The 20,257-nt window shown below is 38.6% G+C and overlaps 1 protein-coding gene and 1 pseudogene across 2 annotated transcripts in view; one reads left to right on the plus strand and one right to left on the minus strand.

The window, feature by feature from the left end:
- The window catches only part of TBC1D8B (TBC1 domain family member 8B), a 78,873-nt gene that overhangs the window by 39,762 nt on the left and 18,854 nt on the right, over positions 1-20,257 (plus strand). Inside the window, exons 7-10 of the mRNA XM_081081856.1 lie at positions 2,800-2,967; positions 9,633-9,782; positions 10,491-10,641; positions 11,116-11,330. Coding sequence (XP_080937982.1) covers positions 2,800-2,967; positions 9,633-9,782; positions 10,491-10,641; positions 11,116-11,330 — 684 coding nt within the window. The remainder of the gene's footprint in view (positions 1-2,799; positions 2,968-9,632; positions 9,783-10,490; positions 10,642-11,115; positions 11,331-20,257) is intronic.
- On the minus strand, positions 1,558-2,268 carry LOC308510971 (mitochondrial pyruvate carrier 2-like; annotated as a pseudogene). The gene is made up of 2 exons: positions 2,253-2,268; positions 1,558-1,988 (listed from the first exon to the last, which is right to left on the minus strand). The product of its transcript is annotated as a mitochondrial pyruvate carrier 2-like (transcript).

A 20,257-nucleotide genomic window follows, 5' to 3' on the forward strand; every position in this document is an offset into this window, starting at 1 on the left:
ACCCTCATCACCCTCCAATCACCAATCACCGGATCGGCCCCTTGCCTAGGCCTAATACCTCTGGCCTAGGCGTCCGGCCCAGACAGCGGGGACCCGCAGCTGCAGCGGCCCCGCGATCGTGGGCTTTGCTTTAGGCCCAGGCAAGGGACCCCTAGCTCCTGGGACTGCCAGCTTCGACCGTGCCCAGCTCCGATTGCTGGCTCCACCCCTACTTCCTGCTATCACTGGCCAGGGTGGAAAAGGTGCCTGATTCTCCGATCATGGCTGGGGGGCAGGGCAAAGGCGGCCCCAGGGCCGCCTTTGCCCTGCCCCCCAGCTCTTAGCTCCCCCCTGGGTTTCCGATCACTGTCAGTGGCAGGGGACTTCTTCCTGCTTTCCTTTTCGCCTCCCTGCATTGTGCCTACATATGCAAATTAACCGCCATCTTGTTGGCAGTTAACTGCCAATCTTAGTTGGCAGTTAACTGCCAATCTTAGTGGGCAGTTAATTTGCATATAGCCCTGATTAGCCAATGAAAAGGGTAGCGCCGTACGCCAATTACCATTTTTCTCTTTTATTAGTGTAGACTAGAGGCCCATGCACAGAATTCGTGCATGGGAGAGGGTGTCCCTTAGCCTGGCCTGCACCCTCTCAAAATCTGGGACCCCCTCGATGGATGTCTGACTGGCAGTCGGACATCCTTCTCAAAATCCAGGACCACTGGCCTCTAACTACACGTCTGCCTGCCTGATTGCCCCTAAGTGTCTCTGCCTGCCTGATTGCCCCTAACTGCCTCTGCCTGCCTGATCGCCCCTAACTGCCTCTACTTGCCTGATCGCCCCTCAGCACTCTGCCTGCCTGCCCCTAACCACCTCTGCCTGCCTGATTGCACCTAAGCACTCTGCCTGCCTGATATCCCCTAACCACTCTGCTGCCTCCTTGATCACCCCTAACTGCTCACCTTCCTGCCTGATCACCCCTAACACCTCTGCCTGTCTGATTGCCCCTAACTGCCTCTGCCTGCCTGATAGCCCCTAACCACTCTGCCTTCCTCTGTGATTGCCCCTAACCACTCTGCCTGCCTCCCTGATCGCCCCTAACTGCTCGTCCATCTGCCTGATTGCCCTAACCACTCACTGGGGGCTGCCGGCCAGGGTGAGGCACCATGGTCCATGGTCATTCTGGTCTCTGATCGTTCTGGTCATTCTGCCATTTTGGTCCTGGGCTTTTATTATGTAGAATTAATGACTATATTCCTTATGCTATACTTTACATCCCCATGATTATTTTGTAACTGCCAATTTGTACTTCTTAATCGCTTCACCAGCTCTCCAAACCTCTTCTCATCAGATAACCATTAATTTGTTCTCTGTATCCATGAGTTTCTTTCTTTTTTTTCAATTTGCTTTATTTTTCTGCTGAATTGCGTACTCGCTCCTAGTTAAGTTAGATTTTTTAAAAAATGTGTTCTAAACATTAGCATAGGGAGCAACACCTTACCAATAACCAAATAATAAAACAAACTAGGTCCCAGTGGTTATGGCTACATCTAAGTTGTTGTGATGATCAGGAACTCTTTTATTTGTTTGCGTTAGTTTTTAGTTCTTGATTATATCTCCAAATACGAAAGAGCTGAGAGGCTCCTGCTGCCCCAACAAAGAAATTAACAGCAAATTCCGGTTTTTTGAATAATTACAAGTGAGTATCTTGACCAAATAAGCCCTGTAACCATCAAAACAACAGACTGAGCTGTACTGAGATTTTCTGCAGGTCAAGCCATGTCAGCCAATCCAGCACACACCACCCCCAATTCATAATTGGAGCCCAGAAAACTGTTCTTGGACTTGCCAGATGGTTGTACAGTGGCCTCAATTTCTCAGGCAGCATGAGCTCCACTTTATCGAGGACCCGGTGGTAGGTGGCCCTCAGGCCATGGACACTGGTGGCTGATATCTCTGTGGATGAGGGATCGTGGCCAGGCAGGCGGGTGGTCACATACTCATCCCTGGCTGACAATGAAGGGCAGCTTGTCACTTCCCCTGCCTCAGGGCCTCACGTCCTCCTCTCCCCTGGGGTGCCCACCCCACCGCTGTTTAGCCTGTCCCCCCTGCGAATCACCCTGGAGCTGGTCCAGGAGAAGACTGAGGAAACCTGTATCTATGAGTTTTTTCTTTTTTGTTTGTTCATTGATTTTATTTTTTAGATTCCACATATAAGTGAAATCATATGGTATTTGTCTTTTTCTGTCTGACTTATTTCACTTAACCTAATACCTGCTAAGTACATCATGCTGTCACAAATGGTAAGATTTTATTCTTCTTTATGGCTGACTAATATTCCATTGTATATAAGTACTATGACTTCTTTATCCAGTCGTCTATTGATGGACACTTAAGTTGTTTCCATATCTTGGCCATTGTAAATAATGTCACATTGAATAGGGGATGCATATATTTTTTTGTATTTCTTGGGATAAATAAGATGGTGGAATGGTAGTTGTGTTTTTAATTTTTTGAGGAACATGCATACTGTTTTCCATAGTGGCAGCACAAATTTTCAATTTCACCAACAGTGGACAAGGATTCTTTTTTCTCCACATCCTCTCTAACACTTGTTTGTTGAATTTTTGATAATAGCTATTTAGGTAGGTGTGAGGTGAGATCTCATTGTGGTTTTTCAAAGTTTCTTATTTAATAAGTCATACCAGGAACCTAAACTTTAGCCACAAAAGAGTTAGCTAAACACATTTTGCCTGGAAGTGTAAGCATCAAGGGAGAATGTGATTCATTTATAATATGTTTTTACTCCCCCTCCCCCCAGGTCTTAGCTATAGATAAGATACATGATTCCAGCAAATCTGTCATCATTAGCATCAAAGGAAAAACAGCTTTTCGCTTCAGTGAAGTTATAGACTTTGAACAACTGGTGGCAAAACTCAGGCTCAAGTGCGGGACAACTTTAAATCAATATCACGATATTAGCACAGAGGTAATTATATAGCAATCAAATAATTTTGAAAAAATGTTATGTGTTTTGTGTGGTCCATTATTTCAAATGTAATTCATAGTGACTTTCCTATTCATTCTTATATTTAATTTTTTAAAAGACTAATACAAAAGAAATTATATTCTCTAAGACCCATTATAAAGCAGAATTGAGAATTAGGGCCGAAACCAGTTTGGCTCAGTGGATAGAGCGTCAGCCTGCGGACTGAGAGGTCCCGGGTTCGATTCCGGTCAAGGGCATGTACCTGGGTTGCAGGCACATCCCCGGTGGGGGATGTGCAAGAGGCAGCTGATCGATGTTTCTCTCTCATCGATGTTTCTAACTCTCTCTATCTCTCTCCCTTCCTCTCTGTGAAAAATCAATAAAATATATTTAAAAAAAAGAGAGAGAATTAGGAATGTATCCTTTTTAGGAACTCATAAACAATTTATTTTTCATTTTATTTAATATTTGTTAATCCTCACATGAGGATATTTTTTTCCCATTGATTTTTAGAGAGAATGGAAGGGAGGGGGAGAGACAGAGAGAGAAACATGGATGTGAGAAAGACACTATCTATTGGTTGCAACCGGGACCTGGATCTAGCCCACAACCAAGGCATGTGCCCTTAACAAGAATCAAACCCGTGACCCTTCAGTCTGCAGGCGGTGCTCTAACCACTGAACTACCGCCTAAGGCAAAAAAAATTTTCTTATTTTTATTTATTTTTTAAATATATTTTTATTGATTTCAGAGAAGAAGGGAGAGGGAGATAGGAACATCATTGATAAAGAATCATGGATTGACTGCCTCCTGCACGCCCCACACTGGGGATCGAGCCCACAACCCGGGCATATGCCCTTGACCGGAATTGAACCTGGGACCCTTCAGTCCACAGGCCAGCGCTCTATCCACTGAGCCAAACCCGGTAGGGCAACAATTTATTTTTTATTTATAGTTTACATTTAATAACTTAATTTATATTAGTTCCAGGTGTACAGAATACTGGTTATGCAATCACATACTTTACAGAGTGTTCTCCCCAATATTTCAAGCATCCACCTGGCACCATGAATAGTTATTACAATATCATTGACTATATTCTCTATGCTGTACTTTACATTCCCATTATTATTATTATTATTATTACTATTATAATTATTATTTTGTTGTTGTTAATCCTCACCTGAGGATATTTTTTCCATTGATTTCTAGAGAGAGTGGAAGGGATGGGGAGAGACAGAGAGAGAGAGAAACATCGATATGAGAGACACATCAATTGGTTTCCTCCCACAATCACCCCGACCAATGCTAGGGATCAAGCTCGTAACTGAGGTATATGCCCTTGACTGAAATCGAACCTGTGATGGTCTAACCACTGAGCATCAGCTAGGGCCCTATGATTATTTTGTAACTACCAATTTTTACTTCTTTTTTAAAATACCTTTTTGTTGATTTTAGAGAGAAAGGGAGAGGGAGAGAGAGATAGAAACATCAATGATGAGAAAGAATCATAGACTGGTTGCCTCCTGCACACCCTCCATTGGGGATAAGCCCACAACCCTAGGCATGTGCCCTGACCAGGAATCGAACCGTGACTTCCCGGTGCATAGGTGATGCTCTACCACTGAGCAACACTGGCTGGGCCCAATTTGTACCTCTTGATCTTTTCACCTGGCACCATACATAGTTACTACAATATTATTGACTATATTCTCTATGCTGTATTTTATATCCCCATGATTATTTTGTAACTATCAATTTGTACTTCGTAATCTCTTCATCTTTTTTAATTTTGTTTTCTCTTTCTTTAGATTTCACATATAAGTGAAATCATGTGGTATTTTTCTTTCCCTGAAGGACTTATTTCACTTAGCATAATACCCTCTAGGTCCATCGATGCTGTTGCAAATTGTAAGATTTCATTCATTTTTATGGCCAAGTAATATTCCATTGTGTGTGTGTATGTGTGTGTGTGTATGTAAATTAAAAATAAAGAGAGATCCAAAATGGCAGTGGATTAGTTGGAAGCTACACTAACTACATTTTTTACATTTTTTAAAATTGATTTTTAGAGAAAGTGGAAGAGAGAGATAGAGAAACATCCATTTGTTGCCTGGTGCATGAAATTTGTGCACTCTGTGGGGGGGTCCCTCAGCCCAGCCTGCGCCCTCTCACAGTCTGGTAGCCCTCGTGGGATGTCCAACTGATGGCTTAGGCTTGAGCCCGGCTTCTGGCTGAGCAGTGCTCCCCCTGTGGGAGCACACTGACCACCAGGGTGCTGCTCCTGTGTTGAGCGTCTGCTGCCTGGTGGTCAGTGTGTATCATTGTGACTGATTGTTCCACCGTTCAGTCGATTTGCATATTAGCCGTTTATTATATAGGATATATACCACAATTTTCTTATCCATTCCTCTATTGATGACACTTGGGTCACTTCCATTTTTTGACTATTGTAAACAGTGCTGCAATGAGCATAGGGTTGCATATATACTTTACATTTTTTATTTTCTGAGGTAACTCCATGCTGTTTTCCACAGTGGCTTCACCAATCTGAAATACCACCAACAATGCATTAGGCTTCCCTTTTCTTCACATTATCACCAAAACTTGTGTGTTGATTTATTGATAATAGCGATTCTGACAGGTGGTATCTCATTGTGGTTTTAATTTGTATTTCTCTGATGATTAGTGGTGTTCAGCATCTTTTTATATGTTGAATGGCCATCTATATATCTTCTTTGGAGAAATGTCTATTCAGTTCCTCTGTCCTTTGTTTTTTAATCGTCACCTGAAGATATATTCTTTATTGAAATGAGAGAGAGAGAGAGAGAGAGAGAGAGAGAGAGAGAGAGAGAGAGAGACATCAATTGGCTGTCTCCCATATGCAGCCTGACCTGGGATTGAACCAACAACCTAGGTATGTGCCCTGGCTGGGAATTGAACCTGCCACCTTTTGGTGTATGAGACATTGCTCCAACCAACAAGCCACCCAGCCAGGCCCATTTTTTAATTGGATTGTCTGTGTTTTTTGCTGTTGAGTTGTCTGAGTTCTTTATAAATTTTGGATATTAACCCCTTATCAGTTGTATCATTGACAAATACCTTTCCTCATTCAGTAGGTTGTATTTTTGTTTGTTTATGAGTTCCTTTGTTATGCAAAAACTTTTTAGTTTGATGTAGTCCTATTTGTTCATAATTTTTCTTTGTTTCCATAGCAGAGGAGATACATTACAAAAAAAAATACTTCTAAGAAAAATGTCAGTGATTTTCCTGTCTTGTGTTTTCTCCTGGGAGTTTTATGGTTTTGAGTCTTAAATTAATCTATTTTGAGTTTATTCTTCTGTGTGGTATAAGAGAGTGGTCTAGTTTCATTTTTTGCATGTATCTGTCCAACTTTCCTAACACTATTTATTTAAAAGACTATCTTTACCCCATTGTATGTTTTTGCCCCCTTTGTCAAATATTGACTATAAAGGCATTTATTTCTGGGCTCTTTATTCTGTGCAATTGATCTATGTGTCTGCTTTTTGCTATTACCATGCTGGTTTGATTACTATGGTCTTGTAGTATAGTTTGATATTAGGTAACATGATACCTACAACTTTGTTCTTTCTCAAGGTCACTGTTGCTATAGAGCAGTGGTTCTCAACCTTCCTATTGCCGTGACCCTTTAATACAGTTCCTCATGTTGTGGTGACCCCAAACCATAAAATCATTTTCGTTGCTACTTCATAACTGTAATTTTGCTACTGTTATGAATCGTAATGTAAATATCTGATATGCAGGTTGTATTTTCATTGTTACAAATTAAACACAATTAAAGCATAGTGATTAGTCACAAAAACAATATGTAATTATATATGTGTTTTCCGATGGTCTTAGGCAACCCTTGTGAAAAGGTCGTTCGACCCCCAAAGGGTCGTGACCCACAGGTTTTGAACCGCTGCTATAGGGGGTCTTTTGTGGTTCCATATAAATTTGTTGGCATAGTTGTTTATAATGTTTTCTACCACTCTCTCTAAAAGATCAATAGAAAAATATCCTCGGGTGAGGATTAAAAAAAGTAGTTTTCTTACAGTCCTTTCTATTTCTTTGGTTTCAGTTGTTCTTTCATTTTTTATATTATTTATTGGGATCCTTTGTCTTTTTTCTTGATGAGTCTGGTTAAAGGTTTGTCATTGTTTATCTTTTCAAACAACTAGATCTTGGTTTCATTGATCTTTTTTATTGTTTTTGTTTTTATTCCTTTTATTTCTGCTCTGAACTTTATTATTTTCTTTTTTTTTCCTCCTACTCACTTTAGGCTTTCTTTGTTGTTCTTTTCCTAATACCTTTAAGTGTAAAGTTAGAATGTTTATTTGACCTTTTTCTTCTTTCTTGAGATAGGCCTGTAATGCTATGATTTCCCCCCTAAGGACTGCTTTCCATGTATCCCACAGATTTTGGGTTGTGTGTTCTCATTTTCATTCGTTTCAAGGTATCTTTTGGTTTCTTCCTTGATCTCATTGCTAACTCATTCATTGTATAGTAACATGTTACTTAGCCTCCATATTTTTGTGTGTTTTTTCAGTTTTCCTCTTGTGATTGATTTCTAGTTTCAGAGCATTATGGTCAGGGAAGTTGCTTGATATGAGTGGCTGTAAATAAATTTTTTTCTGTTGGCCCTTTAAGAGGATGCCCTGGCAGACAGAGATCATGCTGCTTTTCATAGCAGGATGTTTTAAGTGAGCACTATTTCTGGTTCTGGTGCTCTAGGCTTGGGAACCTGTCCTGGGGTTTAGACCCCAAACTTTTAAGGGGGAACCCCCAACAATTGAGATATCCCCATAGGAGCCCAGCCAGCCCTTTCATGCCTCCATACTTCCTACCAGTCTCAATATGGCTACTTCTATAAGTCCTTGATTAATAAGGCTTCTCTCCAGCTAGTCTTCAGTTGGTTATTCAGGATGATTTTTGTATTATTTAGTTGTAATTCCAGTTTGGTCCTGGGAGGAGGTTAGTATAGCTTCCAACTAATCCACTGCCATCTTGGATCTCTCTGTATTTTTAATAAATAATCTTTTTTACATTTTTTTTAAAATTGATTTTTAGAGAGAGTGGAAGAGATAGAGAAACATCCATTTGTTGTTCCACTTATTTATGCATTCATTGGTTGATTTTTGTATGTGCCCTGACTAGGAATTGAACCCTCAACTTTGGCATATCGGGATGATGTTATAAGCACCTGAGCTACCTGGCCAGGGCATCTTTTGCCCACTTTTTAACTGAATTCTTTATTTTTTTTAAGTTTCCTTTAGTTCTCTGAATCTATTTATAATAGCTGCTTTACATTTTCAGTTTACAAAATCCAAAAACTGGGCTCCTCAGGGACATTTTTAATGGTTTGCTTTTTTTGTTGTTGTTCATATTTCTTATTTTTATTTTTAAGCCTGGGTTGCTTGGATCAGCCACTGGGTCAGTATAAATTGGTGGTCAGCCAAGGATAGATCAGAAGATTTCTTTAAATGCCTTAAACCATTAAGTTTACCACCTTTTGCCAAGGGGATCTTTGTGTGAAGATATACCTCAAACTTTTGGCAGTTTATAAATCAGTCTTAGCTTTCATTTCTTACTTCCAAAGTCAGCCAGAGTTGAGTGACTAGGATCTTTTCTTCTGTCTCTTTCTTTTCTTGGGCAGGTTCATAGTCCTGCACATGCTCGTATACATTTAGATCCCCAAGAATATGTTGGAACCTTTCAAAGTTCCTTATGGCCATCTAGTTCTCCAGGCCTTCCTTTTAAGTTTCTAGCCAGGCTTTTGTTTTCCACATACATAATTAGGTTTAGACAGTTGTGATGTAATTAGCATATTGCTACGTTTTTTTCCTAACAGAGCTGAGGTCTGAATCAAATGAAATGATAACACCCTGGAAATGGAGATTTTCCAGGGAGGTGATACTTTGGTCAAAATCAGTGGTTCTCAACCTTCCTAATGCCGTGACCCTTCAATACAGTTCCTCATGTTGTGGTGACCCTCAACCATAAAATTATTTTCATTGCTACTTCATAACTGTAATTTTGCTACTGTTATGAATCGTAATGTAAATATCTGATATGCTATATGTGTTTTCCGATGGTCGCGGCCCACAGGTTGAGAACCGCTGGTCAAAATACTGACTATGTCCAAGGGATGGGAATTTTAGTGAAGCTCCAATGAAACATCCTTGGCTATGATGATGCTGGCTTTCATGGCTACCACACCTCTGAACTTGAGAGGGTAGCAGATAGGAATAGCCCCAAATTAAAATTTCACAGCCTGGAGTGTTCTTGTTGATATTCATTTGTTTTACTTCAATTGATGCTTTTCCATTCGTTCTGTGGCTTTGGTTAATTTCCTATGTTCTGTGTGTTGTTTTTTTTCCCAATGTTTTGCGAGTATTTTATTGCTGTTGTAGGGGAGTGGTTTGGTTCACTTAGGTCCTGAGTTTTCTGTTACAGATAGTAGTTTGTTGTGTCTCTAGTTTTGATAGAAAAACAATGTCTCCTGGTCTCCTTGAAATATTGCTTTTGAAATATTTATTATGCATATAAATTGTGGTTTATAAATGATAGATAAAACATCACTTTTTCTTTTTGCAAAAACTATTAAGCATACATTTGGGACAATTACATTCTTTCTTTTTCAGGTTCCTATTAGTTCTCATTCTACAGATCCATCTGATAATATTGAGGTACAATCTTTGCCATGTCAAAGGGAATACAGTGAAACTGTGAACACCGAAGCTTTAATGACAGTATATCACCCTCAGAATATGGAGACTCTTAATTCCAAAATGGTACAGAAACAAAATATTTATTACTATGGACTGAAACACTTGATTAAAAATAAAAATCTTAGAACAGAACAGTGGTCGCCAGCCTTTTGGACCTCACAGACAACCAGTGGTCTGAGGACCACTGGTTGGTGACCGATACTCCAAAGGTTTCCTTAAACCAGCGGTCGCCAACCTTTCGGACCTCACGGACCACCAGTGGTCCACGGACCATTGGTTGGTGACCGCTGGACTAGAAGGTACCACAATTGAACACTCTTTTGGGGCTTGAAAAGGTTTTCCAGCAGGTACTTCTATGTAACTTGTTTGGTTCCATTACACAAAAGGACTGTTACCATGAATTAAGATAAAGGATAAAAGTTGAACATTGGGGTTTAATTGTACATATTTCTAATAATCAGTCCTAATCAAGGTTATTTGGGGAGAATGATGGTTCAAACCTTTACCTCCTAAAAGTATTGATATTCCCATTTTATATGAGTTTAGCTAAGCATTAAAATAGTAAATTAAATCTGTTATGCTCACATGGATTTAAAAGATTTTTGTGATGACAATAGACCTGTTTGGGGCCCATCTGAATACTGATTTTGAGTTTCTACAATCTTGATTTCCAAACGTATTATTTCATGATGATGAGAGCTATCAAGTTATTTGAAAGAAGTTAATGTCTCATTATGTTTAGTTGCTTAGATTTTTTTGTTGTTGTTATAGTTGAAAGAAAAGATGAAGGAACAGTCATGGAACATCCTATTTTCAGAATGTGGGCGTGGTGTTACCATGTTTCGGACTAAAAAGACTCGAGATCTGGTTATAAGAGGGATTCCAGAGACCTTAAGAGGAGAGCTCTGGATGCTTTTTTCAGGTATTACATTTATTTATTTAGCAGACATTAATTATGCCCCTTCTAGGACTTATGCACCAAGCTACCTAAAAATAATTGCAAAGATGGCTAGGATAAAGTCATTCATCATGAATCCAGACTAATCACAGAAGGAATGTTAGTTTTGTGTACTTACTGATATATGAACACATCCATTGTCTAAGCAGATTATTTAATTAGGCAAGTTATAGCTAATTGGTCAGAGGGATCTCTATCTCTAGTGTCAAAGGAAAGTTAAGAGGAAAAATGGTTCATGAAAATGTTATTCTGTTGGATAAGATTGGTGTTGTACTCATGTTATAGATTCTAGGGTGAAGGTTTTTCTTTCATTTGTACTCAGATATCACTTGAGCATAAAGCTAAATTTAAAGGTATTCCAATTCTTCATGTATATATGCAAGAAGTAGTTTAATTACGTTCCTCTTCTTTTGTGTGTTAATGTAATCATCTTTACAGGCGCTGTTAATGATATGGCTGCTCATCCTGGCTATTATGCTAAAGTGGTTGAACAGTCCTTAGGGACCTGCAATTTGGCTACTGAAGAAATTGAACGTGATTTACGTCGCTCCCTGCCTGAGCACCCAGCCTTTCAGAGTGACACTGGCATATCTGCTCTGAGGCGAGTACTCACTGCTTATGCATACAGGAATCCCAAAATTGGATACTGCCAGGTATGACTTTGTTATGAACCCAACTGTGTTAATATTCCAAGTGATAAAAATCACATCAAATCCAACTCAAATAGTTTGAAAAGTACAGAGGTTGAGTTTTAATTAATAGTGCATATTATTAATCTAAGTAGAATGATAGTGATAATATTTAGGATTATTGACATTTTATTAATTTGTTTCTCTTTTATATTTAACCAATGTTTACTGAATCCCTGCTCTTTAAAAAATATAGTTTAGTGTCTGTGTTGGACAAACGATCTGTAATTACAGCCAAGTACATTCCGTTCACAGGGCACACCCAGGGAATAAGAATAACATGCTATTATGACTAAGTTGTAAAACCTATGCACATCCCTTGCATTTTGGGCATCTTTATTAAAAAAAAACAACAACAAAAACAAAACTGATTTTTGTTAATAATAATCATATAGTGAAATGTGTTTGTAATTTTGTCTCAGTTTAATTTGTTGTAAGGTGGGAGGGGGAATTGCTTGTTTCACCATTTCAGATCTGTGTTGTCTGAGAGTATTAACATTTTAATTAAGCAAAGAAATGAAGATTTTTAAAATGTATTTAATTGTTTTAAAAGCAACCATTTTAAGAGAATATAATGTGCAATGAAGAAACCAGTTTAGGCATTTGCTATAAACTGAATTATTCCAAAAGAATAATCTATAACAGCCCTGTAAATTCCTTTAAAATGCTAACTAACAGGACAGTTTGACCAATTTTTTTAAATATACTTCCTTTTATGTGTTCAATATAATATATATATATATATATATATATATATATATATATATATATATATAGTTTAGGTGCCAAAGACTATATAAAGATGAATCAGATAAAAATCTTGCCCTTAAAAGTATATAGACTAGTAGGTATTAAAACATACTTGTTGGCAAGTGAAAAAAAAAAATGAGGAAGATTGTTAGAGAAATATAAAGCCCTGGCAGGATTTAAAATAGGGAAAATTATTTTCATCTAGAGCAGGGGTGGGGAACCTTTTCTTTGTTTGCCAAGGGCCATTTGGATATTTATGACATAATTCGAGGGCCATACAAAATTATCAACTTAAAAATTAGCCTGCTGCTTGGCTGGCTGGCTCAGTGGTTGAGTGTCAACCTATGAACCAGGAGGTCATGGTTCGATTCCTGGTCAGGGCACATGCCTGAGTTGCGGTCTAGATCCCCAGTAGGGGGTGTGCAAGAGGCAGCCGATCAATGATTCTCTCTTATCATTGATGTTTCTATCTCTCTTTCCCTCTCCCTTCCTCTCTGAAATCACCAAAAATATATTTTTAAAAATTAGCCTGCTATATGTGGTCAAATGTTTAACTCACCCCTAATGCCTTGGCAGGGCCAAGCCAAATGATTTCGTGAGCCTTATATGGCCTGGGGGGCCAGATGTTCCCCACCCTGATCTAGAGGAATCAGAGAAGGTTTCATGGAACAGGTAGCATTTGTAGGTCTTGAAAATTATGAATTTTAGTTCTATAGAGATGGAATGAAAGAACATAGCAGATGAAGGGATCAGTCTAAACAAGCACCTATAAAGGTAAATGTGAAATGTATATAAGACCCTGTTCTGTTTAGTGAAAGTATGATGAATGAAGCAAAGTGACTGGAGAAAAATAATTACTAAGGTACCTTAGGATTGGTCAGGAGTTTGAATTTTATTTTGTAGGCAGTTGCATAATCATAGAAAAAAATCCTTTAGGAGCACACCATATTTATTAGGATATGTTAGACAGTGACACAAGTAATTTGAAACAGGTAATATCTCTAAACATAAAAGTTTACTTAAAGGAATAAACAGAGATGAGTGGGTTTTTAAGTCAGTAGGCAGCTCTCCATGAGATTATTCAAGGACTTAAGCTAGTAGCAGGCTTGATAATTTTTAAAACATGGCTTCCAAGGTGCTGTTTTATTGCTATTACTACTCAGGAAAGAGGAGAGAGTATGGAGACAAAATTGTGGGAGATTCTATGTAGGCCTGGAAAGTGCATACCTCATTTCACCTACATTCTTTTTTTTTATTTTTTAATTATAGTTGACATACATTATTATATTAGTTTCAGGTGTGCACCCCGGTGATTAGACATTACATAACTTACTAAGTGATCATCCTTATAAATCTCACACTGATCTGTCACCATACATAGTTATTGGAATAGTATTGACTATATTCCCTATGCTCTACTTTACATCCCCACAACTATTCTGTGACAACCAATTTGTACTTATTTTTTTACATTTAAATTCTTTATTGTTTAAAGTACTACATAAACCTGCTTTTCCCCCCATTGACCTCTCTCCATCTGCCTCCACCCCCAAGCACATGCCCTCACTCCCCCACCTCCCTCAAAAAATAAAAAATGGAACTTCCATTTGACCCAGTAATCCCACTTCTAGCAATATATCCCAAGAAAACAGAAACACCAGTCAGAAAGGATATATGCACTCCTATGTTAATAGCAGCACAATTCATAATAGCTAAGATTTGGAAACAGCCTAAGTGCCCATCAGCAGATGCGTGGAGAGAAAAATGTGGTACATCTACACAATGGAATACTATGCTGCTCTAAAAAAGCAACCAACTCCATTGGTTATGCTCATATGCATGTCTACAAGTCCTTTGGTTGATCTCTTTACCCCCTCACCCCTGCCTTCCCTCATAGATTAGACAGGCTATTTGGCGCCTCTATGACTCTCGTTCTATTTTTGTTCATCAGATTATGTTGTTCATTATATTCCACAAATGAGTGAGACCATGTGATATTTATCTTTCTCTGACTGGCTTATTTTGCTTAGCATAATGCTCTCCAGTTCCATCCATGCTGTTGCAAATGGTAAGAATTCCTTCTTTTTTAGAGCAGCATAGTATTCCATTGTGTAGATGTACCACATTTTTCTCTCCACGCATCTGCTGATGGGCACTTAGGCTGTTTCCAAATCTTAGCTATTATGAATTGTGCTGCTATTAACATAGGAGTGCATATATCCTTTCTGACTGGTGTTTCTGTTTTCTTGGGATATATAGCTAAAAGTGGGATTACTGGGTCAAATGGAAGTTCCATTTTTTATTTTTTGAGAAAACGCCATACTGTTTTCCACAGTGGCTACACCTGTCTGCCTTCCCACCAGCAGTGCAAGAGGGGTTCTTTTTCTCCGCATCCTCTCCAGCACTTGTTATATGTTGATTTGTTGATGATAGCCATTCTGACAGGTGAGAGATGATACATCAATGTTGTTTTGATTTGCATCTCTTGGATGATTAGTGATTGTGAGCATGTTTTTATATGTCTCTTGGCCTTCTGTATGTTCTTTTTCGAAAAGTGTGTACATCCATTGACCATTTTTTGTTTGGGTTGTTTATCTTCCTTTTGTTAAGTTGTATGAGTTTCCTATGAATATTGGAGATTAAACCCTTATTGGAGATAGCATTGACAAATATGTTCTCCCATTTAGTGGGCATTCTTGTTTTGTTGATGGTTTCTTTTGCTGTGCAGAAGCTTTTTATTTTGATGTAGTCCCACTTGTTTATTTCCTCTTTAGTGTCCGTTGCCCTAGGAGCTGTATTGATATTGTTAAAGATATTGCTATGACAAATAACTGCTACTTTGCTGCCTATGGCTTCTTCTAAGATTTTTAGGGTTTCCCATCTTACGTTTAAGTCCTTTATCCATTTTGAGTTTATTTTTGTTTATGGTGTAAGTTGGTGGTCTAGCTTCATTTTTTTTGCATGTATCTGTCCAATTTTCCCAACACCATTTATTAAAGAGACTGTTTTGACTCCATTGTATACTCTTGCCTCCTTTGTCAAATATTAATTGAGCATAATGGGTCGATTTTTGGATTCTCTGTTCTGTTCTATTGGTCTATATGTCTGTTCTTGTGCCAGTGCCAGGCAGTTTTGAGAACAGTGGCTTTGTAGTATAGCTTGATATCTGGTATTGAGATCCCACCTACTTTGTTCTTCTTTCTCAGGATTGCTGCAGCTATTTGGGGTCTTTTTTTTTATTCCAGGTGAATTTTAGAGAGTTTATTCTAGGTCTTAGAAGTATGCCATTGGTATTTTAATGGGGAGTGCATTGAATCTATAGATTGCTTTTGGTAGTATGGACATTTTAATGATGTTGATTCTCCCAATCCATGAACACTTTATATTCTTCCATTTGTTTATGTCTTCCTCTATGTCTTTTTTCAGCGTCCTATAATTTTCTGAGTACAGGTCCTTTACCTCCTTGGTTAAATTTATTCCTAGGTATTTTAATTTTTTTTGATGCAATGATAAATGGGATTTTTTTTTTAGTTTCTCTTTCTGTGAGTTCATTATTGGTGTATAAAAAAGCCATACATTTCTGGGTGTTAATTTTGTATCCTGCTACATTGCTGAATTCATTTAATTCTAGCAGTTTTTTGATGGAGTCTTTAGGGTTTTCTATATACAATATCATGTAATCTGCAAATAATGACAATTTTTTTTCTTCTTTCCCAATTTGAATGTCTTTTATTTCTTCTTCTTGTCTGATTGCTATGGCTAGCACTTCCAGTAGTATGTCAAATAGGAGTGGTGAGAGTGGGAATCCCTGTCTTGTTCCTGTTCTTAGGAGAAATGGTTTTAGTTTTTGCCCATTATGATGTTGGCTGTAAGTTTGTCATATGAAGCTGAGAATTTTTATTAAGAAAATGTATTGGATTTTATCAAATGCCTTTTCTGCATGAATTGATATGATTATGTGATTTGTGTCTCTCAATTTGTTTGTGTGATGTATCACGTTTATTGATTTGCGGATATTGTACCAGCCTTGCATTCCTGGAATAAATCCCACTTGGGATTTTGATGATCTTTCTAATGTAATGCTGCATCTGGTTTGCTAGAATTTTGTTGAGGATTTTAGCATTTATGTTCATTAGGGATATTGGCCTGTAATTTTCTTTCTTAGTCGTGTCTTTATCTGGTTTGGGGATTAGCATAATGCTGGCTTCATAGAAAGAGCTTGGAAGTCTTCCTTCCTCTTGAATTTTTTGGAATAGTCTGAGAAGGATAGGTTTTAGTTCTTTGAATGTTTGGTAAAACTCCCCTGTGAAGCCATCTGGCCCCGGGCTTTTGTTTACTGTAAGTTTTTTTTTATGACTACTTTAATTTCCACCTTAGTTATCGGCCTGTTGAGATTTTTTTATTCTTCTTGATTGAATTTTGGAAGGTCGTATTTTTCTAGGAATATGTCCATTTCCTCTAGGTTGTTTAGTTTGTTGGATTAGAGTTGTTCATAGTATTTTTTTACAATCATTTGTATTTCTGTGGGGTCTGTTGTTATTGCATCACTTTCATTTCTGATTTTGTTTATTTGGGTCCTTTCTCTTTGTTTCTTGGTGAGGGTGGCTAGAGGTTCATCTATCTTGTTTATCCTATCAAAGAACCAGCTCTTGGTTTCATTGATGTTTTGTATTTTTTTTGTGTGTGGGGGGGGTCATTTCATTTATTTCTGCTCTGATCTTTATTATCTCCTTCCTTCTGCTCACTCTGGGCTCTTCCTGTTGCTCTCTTTATAATTCTTTAAGTTGTTGAGTTAGATCATTTATTACCAGTTTTTCTTGTGTGTTTTTTTAGGTAGGCCTGTAATGCTATGAACTTCCCTCTCACGACTGCTTTCACTGTGTCTCAGAGGTTTTGGAATGTTCTGTTTTCATTGTTATTCATTTCCAGGATGTTTTTAATTTTTTCTTTGATCTCTTTGGTAACCCAATGATTGTTTAATAGTATACTATTCAGCCTCCAAGTGTTTGAATTATTTTGATTTTTTTATTGTAGTTTATTTCTAATATTATGCCATTGTTATCTGAAAAAATGCTTGATATGATTTCAGTCTTCTTGAATTTGGATAGACTTTGCCTGTGTCCCAATATGTGGTCTATCTTTGAAAATGTCCCATGTGCCCTTGAGAAGAATGTATATTCTGTAGCTTTGGGGTGAAATGTTCTGAAGATGTCAATTAAGTCCATCTGATCTAGTGAGTCATTTAGGATTGCTGATTATTTGCTGATTTTTTTGCCTAGAGGATTTATCCAGTGATATCAGTGGGGTATTAAAGTCGTGTACTATGATTGTATTGCTGTTGATCTCTCCCTTGATATCTTCTAGAAGTTTTCTTATGTATTTGGGTGCTCCTGTGTTGGGTGCTCCTGTGTTGGGTGCATATATGTTTACCAGGATTATATCCTCTTTTTGTATCAATCCCTTTAGTATTATGAAGTCGCCTTCCTTATCTCTTGTTATGGCCTTCACTTTGAGGTGTATTTTGTCAGATATAAGTAATGCTATGCCAGCTTTTTTTAAAAAAAATTTCCATTTGCCTCAAAGATATTTTTCCATCCCTTCACTCTAGGTCTGTGTGAGTCTCTTTTTATGAGGTGGGTCTCTTGTAGACAGCATATATATGGGTCATGTGTTTTTTTATCCATTTAGCCACTCGATGTCTTTTAATTGGAGCACTTAGGCCATTTACATTTAAAGTTATTATTGATAGGTACTTGTTTGCAGCCATTTTTATTTTTTGTGTCTGTGTTCCTTCTCCCCTCTATCCCCCTTTTTTTTCTTCTTTTTACACCAGTCCCTTTAGCATTTCTTGCATTGCCTCCTTGGTAATGATACACTCCCTTAGGCTTTCTTTGCCTGTGAAACTCCAGATTTCCCTCTCAATTTTCCATGATAGCTTTACTAGATAGAGTATTCTTGGATTCAGTCCCTTGCTTTGCATCCCTTTGTATACTTCCTTCCATTCCTTTCTGGCCTGATGTGTTTTTGTTGAGAAATCATTTGATAATCTAATGGGAGATCACTTGTAGGTAACTTTCTGTCTCTCTCTTGCAGCCTTTAAGATTCTCTCTTTGTCGTTAACATTTGCCGTTGTAATTACAATGTGTCTTGGTGTGGATCTTTTTGGGTTCATCTTATTTGGGACTCAGTGCTTATATGACTTTTCTTCCCCAAATCAGGGAAGTTTTCTGACATTATTTCTTCAAATAGGTTTTCTAACCCTTGCTCCTTTTCTTGTCATTCTGGCACTCATTATATGTATGTTGCTTCATTTCATGTTGTCCCCAAGCTCTCTCAGGCTCTCCTCCTGTCTTTTGATTTTTTTTCTCTAGTTGCAGTTCAGATTGGGTGTGTTTTGCTTCCTTGCGTTCTAATTCGCTACTTTGGTCCTCCACTTCTCCTAGTCTACTGTTGAAAGCTTCCATAGTGTTTTTTATTATAGTTATGTCACTCTTTATTTTCTCCTGATTCTTACATAGGTTAATAAGGGTCCTGTATGACCGTATTCTGAATTCATTTTCTGACATATTGCATGCCTCCGTTGCATTTAGTTCCTTTTCTTTCTCTTCCTTTTCTTTCTATCCTTCCTTTTCTTTCTTTGGGGGTTGTTCTTTTGTCTCCCCATTTTGCTTTCACTGAAGGATTTAAGTGTTGAGTTGCATGAGTCCTGTGGCTGCAGTGGTGGGCTTAGTGGCCGGTCGCGTGGTCATGGGCAGGGGCAGCTGCTGCTCGTGAAGCTGCTGGTGTGGTCACAGTGTCCGGGGCTAAAGCATCTGGCTGGCACGAGGGGAGTACGCTCTGGAACTCACAGTAGCCTTCAGCTGGGCAAACTGGAGTCTCAGTGTCTGTGGGTTGGCAGCCGAGGCAGCAGATCCCTGGCCAGAGTGGCTTTATGATCTCAGGTGGTGTCTGAGTGCCGCCTGGGTGGACTTGAGGCTGGGCTCCCAGTCACAGCAGCTCTCCCCTTCAAGATGTCACTGCCTCTGCAGCAGAGCCAGTGTTCCAGGAGAAATTACAGCAATCACAGAGACTGCCAGGCTATGTGAGCCCAGTCCCCCAGCCTCCATAGGTCCTGTGAGATCTAGCTGTCCCTCAGTGACACACACACACACACACACACACACACACACACACACACCATGTCCACACACTCCCCTTTTGCTCCCTCACTCACACTCTCTCCCTCACTGCCATCCTCCCAGCTACCATCTTGAAATCTCCCAATTTGAACTCCTTAATCCCTTCACTTTTTCCATCCATGCTCCAAACCCCCTCCCATCTGGCAGCCATCAAAATGTTCTCTGTATCTATGAGTCTGTTTTTGTTCTGCTTGTTTGTATAATTTGTTTTTTCTATTCCAATGTTGATAGATATGTCTTTATTGCTGTTTGATCATTCATATTTTTTATCTTTTTTTTCTTAAAGAAGACCCTTTAATCCAGTGGTTCTCAACCTTCCTAATGCCACGACCCTTTAATACAGTTCCTCATGTTGTGGTGACCCCCAACCATAAAATTATTTTTGTTGCTACTTAATAACTGTAATTTTGCTACTGTTATGAATCGTAATGTAAATATCTGATATACAGGATGTATTTAGGCGACCCCTGTGAAAGAGTCATTCGACCCCCAAAGGGGTTGCAACCCACAGGTTGAGAACCGCTGCTTTAATCTTTCATATAATTCTGGTTTGCTGGTGATGAACCCCTTTAGTTTTTTCTTATCTAGGAAGCTCTTTATCTGTCCTTCGATTCTAAATGATAGTATTGCTGGGTAGTGTAATCTTGGTTTTAAGCCCTTGCTTTTCATTACTTTGAAAATTTCATGCCAATCCCTTCTGGCCTGTAACATTTCTGTTGAGATATGAGCTGACATTTTTATGGGAGCTCCCTTGTAGGTAATAAACTGCTTTTCTCTTGCTGCTTTTAAGATTCTCTCTTTATCTTTAAACTTTTGTATTTTAATTATGATGTTTCTTAGTCTGGGCCTCTTTGGGTTCATCTTTGGGACTCTGTGCTTCCTGGACTTGTATGTATATTTCCTTCAATTTGGGACATTTTCCGTCATTATTTTTTTCAAATCGGTTTTCAACTTTTTGCTCTC

This window comes from Myotis nattereri (assembly GCF_964212035.1).
Source record: "Myotis nattereri genome assembly, chromosome: X".
NCBI classification, from domain to species: domain Eukaryota; kingdom Metazoa; phylum Chordata; class Mammalia; order Chiroptera; family Vespertilionidae; genus Myotis; species Myotis nattereri.